The 8,803-nt window shown below is 36.7% G+C and overlaps 1 protein-coding gene across 1 annotated transcript in view; it reads left to right on the forward strand.

Annotated features, from left to right (window-relative positions):
- Positions 1–7,317, forward strand: part of UBLCP1 (ubiquitin-like domain containing CTD phosphatase 1) — a 10,093-nt gene extending 2,776 nt beyond the window's left edge. The window contains exons 6-10 of the mRNA XM_010282158.1: positions 834–871; positions 2,812–2,910; positions 3,344–3,460; positions 4,810–4,937; positions 6,299–7,317. Coding sequence (XP_010280460.1) covers positions 834–871; positions 2,812–2,910; positions 3,344–3,460; positions 4,810–4,937; positions 6,299–6,326 — 410 coding nt within the window. The 3' untranslated portion in view covers positions 6,327–7,317. The remainder of the gene's footprint in view (positions 1–833; positions 872–2,811; positions 2,911–3,343; positions 3,461–4,809; positions 4,938–6,298) is intronic.
- The last annotated feature ends 1,486 nt before the right edge of the window (positions 7,318–8,803 follow it).

Below are 8,803 nucleotides of genomic sequence, written 5' to 3' on the forward strand. Positions count from 1 at the left end.
CATAGCTATTAGAGCTATTTCAGAAAAACAGTAATTCTTACGTGAAAAACCACCACATACTGCTCACATGAATGGATCTAATCACAGTGTAAAGCTCAGCATCACTTTACTGAGTGTTACTTTGTACAAACAAACAAGTGCTTGAAGTAACGGAATTGTATAGCCAACATTCAAACACTTGTTTGATAGCTATCTTTACAAATAATCTCAATCCAGACAATCAGTAGTGAACTGCCAAATGAACCAAACTCTCCTGTCTACAAGGGTGGTTGATTGTTTGCATGCTGTTTCACTTCCTGTCCAACAGCTGGAGAACAGACTTTAGCCAGTGCAGAGTTTAAACCATGTTAAAATTGTATAACAAAATTTAGTTTTCATAGTCTGGGACAATGTTTCCACATATTCTTAGATCAGCGGGCAATGTTGACACTTTGTCCTTTCCAGACCTTGTGTACTCTTATCATTGCTTCCAGGAGAAAATCCTGCACAGGCAGTATGGTTCCTCAAACCAGGTGCAGCCCACTTCTTCCAGTCCTGCAGACTGTAGTTCAGTAACAGCTGATCTAGAAAATTATTTAAACGCAGACAGTGCTTCATCTAGTTGTTCATTTGAAAAGTAAGCTTTTCCAAATAAAAGTAAACTTCCATGAAGGAAGACTGTCTTCACAGCAGTAAACCCTAAAAGCTACCCCATTGTACAAGGATGGATCTTTCTGAAATTAAATTTTGTGTAAAGATTTGGTAAGTGAACCGTTTCTTGGCTTGTTTCTTTTTTGCCTGTCAATGACTTATTTTGATAAAGTATTCTTTCTGCTTTCTCCCTTTTGTTTCAGCTGCTACTAATATGAAATGGATTGAAGCTAAAATGAAAGTAAGTTGTTCTGAAAATCTGTAATTTGTTTCTAGTCTGGCTGTTTGTATAGTTGGACTTACGCTTAGCGTTATACAGGGGGTTAGCAACTGGGGAGGTTGTATGAATCAAAACCTGAGTTTTTTAAATCTTCATAGTCACTTTAAGTTATCTTTGTCACAAAACTAGATTAAATCTAATTTTAGAATTCCACACAAACTATCAGCAGTAGGTGCTAAATTTAGCAGAACTAAACACAAGTCAGTGCCTGCTGAAACTTTAAGATTAGTCACGCAGCCTTCACAGTTGCTTTCATCTTACCTCTAATTATAGAGCTCTAGTCTTTAAGTGTAATATCTTTTTTTCTAAAGGAGCAGACAGATGTGGCATGCTAGAGTAGGTTATCAAGAGGAAACTTTTCATATTTATCTTGTACGTCTTGCAGCTGTGTGGTTCTGTTGCTTCCTCTGCCTTATTAAACATCCGTAAGAGCTCTTCTGTCAATCCTAGTTTCTTCTGTGCCTAAATCAGGCAACTGGCCAGTTTTGCACAGCTGACCTGGTGGTAAACATATTTACAGTCAGGCTTAGCTGTAAATCTAATGAGCTTACTAAGAATTGAAAACTGTATGTTTGGTTGGTTGGGGTTTTTTTATGCTTATAAATCAAAGCTTATTTCCATTTCAGGGAAAACTTTTCCAAATTTAAGCTTTTGTATCTCCACTCTTTCTAATAGACTATTTTTTCACGTTTTAACAGACCAAAGCACATTTTCCAGTGTCCTCTTCCTTAAAATAATGAGTTGCTACAATTTTTCTAAACAAACAAAAATGCCTCAGAGCGAGCTCAGAAATGAGAATCTTTAATCAGAACTATGAAGTAGAGTTAGTGCAAGTAAAATCAGTGTTGAGCCTTGCAAACATTGCATTTCTTGTGGCAGTGTTACATCTCTTTATGTTATGTCTGTCAGTGTAGTGCTAGAATTTTCTTGTGGAAAACCATTGTTCAAAACTGGGCTGTTTCTCATGCATTGGTCACCTTTCTACATTTCTAAGTCACCTTTCCAGTCCTTTCATATCTTACTGAATCACAATCTTTCTATGCCTACTTCTGGATCTTGATCAGTTGAGATTCCTATCTCTAGAAGCCAACTAAACTGATAGCACCAGGGGTGCTTACCACTAAAAGTTTCACTTTTTGTCAGGGAACAATGATCCCAGCAATACCTGGCTTTAAAGTTTTTGTTTTAAACTACAAAGTAGGAACAACGTTAAAAAGAAGGGAGTGTCAGATAACCAAGTTTAATCTCTCATTTACCGTCTATTTACACCTGGAATTCAGACAGTCTAGAACAGCTAGTTTTTTCTAGTGTAACAGGACACTGACCCAGGTAGGTAGTGCCTTTCATTTGCAAGATTCACTTTTTCATGTAAAAGAAATCAATTAAGTGTGGCTGGACATCTGCAAGAGAGGAGGAAAGGGTAACAGTGAACCGTTACCATATATTTCATCTTTGGGCTGAGATTTATTGCAGCTTACTGGAAGGAACAAATAGCAGACTGCACACAGTTGCTATCCTTTGCTAGAGATACTGAGTAAAGTTGAGTCATGTAGAACTTGTGAAAGATTATGCATGAAGGTATGAGCAAGACCTCTCTGTATTTTGCCTTTTCTGCAAAGTTGCTTTGATTTTATGCTGACATCAGTTGATAAGTTTCTGATAGTAAACACTACAAAAAATAAATTCCTATCAGCTTTTTTTTCTCTTGGTAGAATAGTGTACTTTTATGATTCTCATTGGTTAAAAAAATTGAACCCCTCCAGATACCTATTTTTAGTGTGTCTCTGGTAATCCTCAGCAGCTCACCCTTTGACAAACAATGTATGGTAATAATGGTTTCAGTTGTACAACAGTAAAACTGTCATAATTAGAAGCTTTAGTAATAAATCATTGTGATGCAGGAGCTTGGAGTGAGTACCAATGCAAACTACAAGATAACGTTCATGCTGGACAGTGCTGCCATGATAACAGTGCACACTCCTAGAAGAGGACTAATAGATGTAAGTACCTATTTTTTCCTGATCTTTTTGTACATTCATGTTATCATACCCCTTTGAAATACTCAACAATAAAGTTGTGCGGAAGTTTTCATGCAAGAAAATCTTGCAATCACAGATATTTTTTTTCTACTGAAATTCTCTATTAATTTTTGAGTAGTATATTTGGATGACACTGCTTTCAAATCAAAGAATAGATAACTGTTGCAAGAAAATTTAGTACCAACAGAAATGTTTTCTTTAGTGTGCAGGGTATTTCATATGTTACACTATTTCACATCTTTTCCCATGTTAAAGCCCAACTACCTGCTAATTTTTCAGCGAAAGAATGCAAGTGTGCATTTGAGTTTGGATTCAAGTTCCTATAGACTGGTATTTTCATCTCCTGCCTATGATCTGATTTACCTCAGGTACCTTGTATGTGTTATTTTTGCAGGTGAAGCCTCTTGGTGTTATCTGGGGAAAATTTTCAGAATACTACAGCAAAAAAAATACCATTATGTTTGATGACATTGGCCGAAACTTCCTAATGAATCCACAAAATGGACTCAAGGTAATTGTCATTTATTACTACTTTTTCTTATACTTGAAGTAGTACTTTCTCATACTTCTATTCTTATCTAGCAAAGATGCACATTTTTTTTTTTTTTAATTTAGAATGCCATTTGTCTGGACTAATATTTCCCTAAAAGTAGTATTAAATAAGCTTTGTTTCACTATTAAGAGAGCTTTTAAAAGACTACCAAAATCAATGAAGTTATGATTTCTGCTTAAATTATACCTGCGAGCCATAATCAAGCTGGGCATTGTTGACAGGCACTGTTGAAATATGTGACGTTCAATCTCAAGAGGGGTTATATTCAGAATATAAATCAAATAAGTGGCTGTACTTCATGGTAGTATGCCAATGTAATAGCAAGCATTCTGTTCTGGGAAATAATTAATGCCTTGAGCCATTTTGACTGCAGAGCAGCAAATATTTCATTTTATAAAATTGTCAACCAGTTCATGCTCCACTATCAGTGCTGGTTCTGAATAAGAAGAATGCAACTTAAATTTCTACTTGTAAATGATGGTACAGCAGTATGGTACTAAGAGAACCCTCATAAATTTCTTTTTAAAAAAAAGATGTTTTCAAATGGAGAAATCCAAGATGATGTTTCTTTGAAAGTATCCATGATGTGAAGAGAATAGCAATGGATGAGATCTAGCAAGATGATGTGAATTGGAATGGTACAGTGTTAGGAGAACCAGGAATAGCAAAGACCTTGCTAGGAGAGGATTATCCAGAGAGCTCCCTCTAGCTCAGACTTGAAAGATGTTTGTCAAAATGTTAGCAGAGCTGCAGACAAGAACATTGAATTACTAAAACAAGGCGCAGGCATAATGTATTCCAAGCTTAAAGCCGTTGTCAAATAAGCTTTATTTCTGACACCTCTTTTCACAGAACCTATCATAGTTGTCAAATGCTTTTTGTTGGAGAAAAAAAAAAAGCATCTGGTTCCAGTGGTGCCACACAAACTCAGAAAGTGAAGCTGAAAATCCCTCATGTCTCATGCAAAAATATCTATGAAATCTTATTAGAAAATGTGGCAGTCCATTCCACATCGTTTTATCATTCTGTCTGACTGGGAGGGGAGGGCTTGAAGAAGAACAAGACAAAACAAATTTCCTCCTTGGGGGCATACAAGGCAAAAACCCTGCAGTCCAGTTTGCACAAATAACAAGACAAATTGGATGTGGCCACAAATGGAAAAGGTTTTTATTCCTCTTACCTAAGAGAAGGTATAACTTGGCATAGTACTGAAAATATACTTTAAATAGATAGCAAATGATAGAGAATCAGAAGCATTTTTCTTACTTTGAGCAAATGGTTATACCCTGTTTATTTATTTTGTATAGATAAGGCCTTTTATGAAAGCACATTTAAATCGGGATAAAGACAAGGAGCTTCTAAAGCTCACTCAATACCTCAAAGAAATAGCAAAATTAGATGACTTTTTGGAGCTGAATCACAAACATTGGGAAAGGTAAGAACAAAGTCAAAATTCTTTCTTCCTTCTGTCCCTGAGCGCACTGTGTATTGCTTGAGGTCATCTGTACAAAGGCCAGAAAATAACAGCTGATGAACTTTGACATCAGTTACAGTTATGAAGGTCCTTTAGTTTGAGCAGAATTTTAACGAGGCTATAGTGTGTGGGCTTGCTTCTCTAAAATGATAAGGTTTTGACAAAACGGACCTTTTTTCATACTTCTCTAGTATTCAGGACCTCAAATTGTTTTCAGTTAAGCAATTATGCTTCCTAAGGGGAAAAGAATTTTTGAAGGAACCTGGTCCCCCAAAATCTCTCTCTTTCCACCCCTACAAAGTTAGGCTCTCCATTCAGATCTTAGGTCCTTCGTTACGAGGCAACTTTTCTGGCAGTTACTTCAGCGGTTTGGGGTGTTACAGTGTGGTTCTCGGGCACTATCCAAGTTGTGTGGCATTACGGTATTCATCAGCTCCAAAATGTAAGTTACTATGTTATGAACAAGAGTTTTCCAAATGCTTAGAGCACCAGCTAGCATCATAATTGTTGCTAGAGAATGATTTGTGAAGTGTTTGGGCAAAATTCTTAATGGTTTTATGCAACAGCCTGAAGTTCCAATACAGGCGAAAAAAGATGTGTACAATATGCTATTTGAAAAAACACTCATTCAGTGCTTAAAAGAACAGCCTTGCAAACTTGATACAATTTTCTTTCGTGTTTCTGATTAGAACAGAAATACAGAAAGTTAAACTTCAAAAGCATTGAAATCCACAGGGTATTTCACACTGTCAGTTATATTGGTTGGATTTTTTTTTTCTAGAGTACCTGCAAGGCATTCAATGTCACCACATAGCCAGATTGCTCTGGTAAAAGAGCTATGTGACCAGAAAACAAGCATTTTGGAGTAACTCAGGTTCTCTAAAAAAGCTAGTGGAGGGCTGTTCTTTTCAGGTTATGCTGGATCACTGTTCATTAGTCTTGAATTTATTTGAAGGAGTGCCATATCTAATAGGCCTTTTTATCTTAAATGATATAATAGCTACTTTTCCAACTTCTGTAATTTTCAACCTTTTAGAATAAAACATGTTTGTTTCCTTCCTCCCTTTTGTTTAAAAAACCTAATAGAGTAACTAAAAATGTGACTTTGAATTACTGTAAGATAACCTATCATGGAACTGAGAGAATGTTGAAATCGAATTAAATCATAAGTAGTATTGATCACATTTCTAATTTTTGGTTATCAATAGGGGGATTGCTAGTGAGAAAAGAAAGCAGGTTCATACTTTGAATTTATAAAAGGTACTAGACATATTTGTGCCTACCTCTTATTTTGTGAAAAACTGTACTTTTGTTTCTTCCAGGTATCTTTCAAAGAAGCAAGGACAATAGCGCTAGTAAGATTGTGTGGCACTGAATTGAAGGGAACATAACTAAGATCATTGGACTTTTCCTTGCTTTTACGCTAGAGTATAATAGTGCTGGACACTGGATCCAATGCCAGAATGACTGCTATACTTGGTCTTCCAGGTGGTTGGTTGTGGGTTTTTTTAAAAAGATCACAGCAATAAGCTCAAAGTGGGAGAAACAAGTCAGTTACTTTTTCTTGCATTCAGTTCTGGTGTTACTACTTAAAATACTTTCCTCTCCTTTGCTGCCGAAGTACAACCAAAACCATTAAAAGACCAAAACCATTCTGAAACTAGAAAAAAATATTTAGACCAAAAAAGTTGAGTAAGGAGCCATCCTTGGCTGTGTATGAATTGTATAAGCCCTTTATTCCCTCCATCTTTAGAAACAGTCTCCCTCCCATTCCAGTATTTAAGTCTATAAATTACAAGTTGTCTAAGTTTGGTATGTATTAGTATGTCAGTGTTTCTCTGTGCAAGACAGTAAGATGGGAAAGTACCAACTCTGTGGCCAATTTACCCCAGTGTGTGAAGTTGTACTATAAAGCAGTGTTTACTGGAAAACAAAAGATTGATGTTTGAGGGAGAGAAACCCACTCTTATTTGGTAAGTGAAAAGCAGTCTGCCTGAAAAATTCTCATGTCAGATAAAGGGTTTAAACCTCAGATGGGAAATTCACATTCCTAACAAAGCATGAACAAAACCCTTGTTCTCTTCTAGCTAAATCTTGTCAAAGTGCAAACACTGTGTTTAAATACAATATTCAGCCATACTGTTCTTAAAATATCATTTACTTGCGCTGCTTATGCCTGCACTATAGAAGTGTGATGTGACTGCTGTTTGGCATTACCAACACTTGTGCATTATGCAGTTCATGTATTTGAAAGACGCATTGACCCTTTCAAATAAAAATGGTATATATTGTTCTTAAGGAACTATAGCAGTTGTGTAAATAATAAATACCTTTTTCATAATGTGTGTCCTGCGCTGTCTTAAATATCTAGTTTGCATAATAGAGAAGCCATTGATAATCTTCATTTTGTTTTTTTGGGGTGTTTCTTTGGATTCCAGAGACAGTGGTTTTGCGTCAGTAGTTAAGAGACTGGTATGTGCTGCTGCAGATTAGGGCAGTGGTGTTGAACAGTAAAGCGCCGAGCTGCCCAGGAAAGGAACCTTGACAGCAAATGTCAGAACGTCAGGACAGCAGACACAGATGAGCTGTTAAGATGAGCATGTTAGGCTCCGGCTCAATGACCTGTCAGAAAATATACAGTTTCTTATCTGCTGCTCTTTGTGGTTTAGTGCCAACCCAAGCTGTGTTTTAAACTAATAAACCAGAAACATGATGCATAAAAGTCTTTGTTTTAGGTAAGTATAGAGGGTGAATTTCTGAAGTTTTGCCTCTTAGAGGTAATTTCTGAGATAGAAGGCTGACTCACTCATGTACGTATGGTGTAGATATCGTCCCTGAGGTTAGAACAGTGATCCTTTACCAAGGAAGGCTGCAGTAGCGTAGATACTGGAACACAGGACTGGTTTATGGTGTGCTAAAATAACCTTTCAAATTAAAGAATTGAAAGAAGTCAAGGCATTGCATTTGAATCACCTGTAGAGTTTGTTATGCTAGCCAGATGGAGAAAACAACCAAGGGAATGTATTTAAACACGTGCCCCTATCTTTTTGCTCAAAGTTGGCAGAGAGAAACAGAAGTTTTACAGTGAATGAGCGATACTCCTTTCTTTTGCTTTATACAAGGAACATTTAAAAAGAAAAATTTTGATTTTTTTTTTTTTTTATTTCAGTGACACTGGGATTTCATCCCCGAATTTCAAAGTATTTGCTGATCTGAAGTAGATATGCATTCCCCTTTCAAGTATTTTATAAGCTGCACTGTAATATGTGAGAGTATGATCTCAATGTGATGGTAACACATTGCTGTTGCTGACCAGTCATTGGCCAGCTTTTATTTTTAGGAGTAATTTGTTTCCCTTAGCACATTTTACTTTTGAAGACTAGTCTTGCGATTTGAAATTATTTCCTTTTTTTTTTTTTCTTCAAAAGCCTGTGTTTTTTACTGGCTATGTTTTAAAAATGCTGCAGTGATTTGCATGGCTGAGACATGATCGAGATTTATAAAATTGTGAAGGATAAGGATAAGGCAAGCGCAAAACTGATGTTCACCAAATCCCACAATACTAGAATGAAGGGTCACTCATACTAATAGGAGAGCACCTTAAAATTAAGAGCAGCAGGCAGCAATCTCCTGGAATTTGTTGCCATGATTTGTTGTGGGGGCAGGTGGCATCAGCAGGTTCAGAAAGGAGTTGGATGACTTCATGAACAAGTCCATAGTCAGATGCTAAAGGGAATAGGCCAGGAAGGTCTAATATCCTTAATACAAGAACTGCAGGTGCTGAGGAAGATGAGGGCAGGTCACACGTGGTGGCCAAGCCTGCACGC

Source organism: Phaethon lepturus, unplaced genomic scaffold, assembly GCF_000687285.1.
Source record: "Phaethon lepturus isolate BGI_N335 unplaced genomic scaffold, ASM68728v1 scaffold51832, whole genome shotgun sequence".
NCBI lineage: Eukaryota > Metazoa > Chordata > Aves > Phaethontiformes > Phaethontidae > Phaethon > Phaethon lepturus.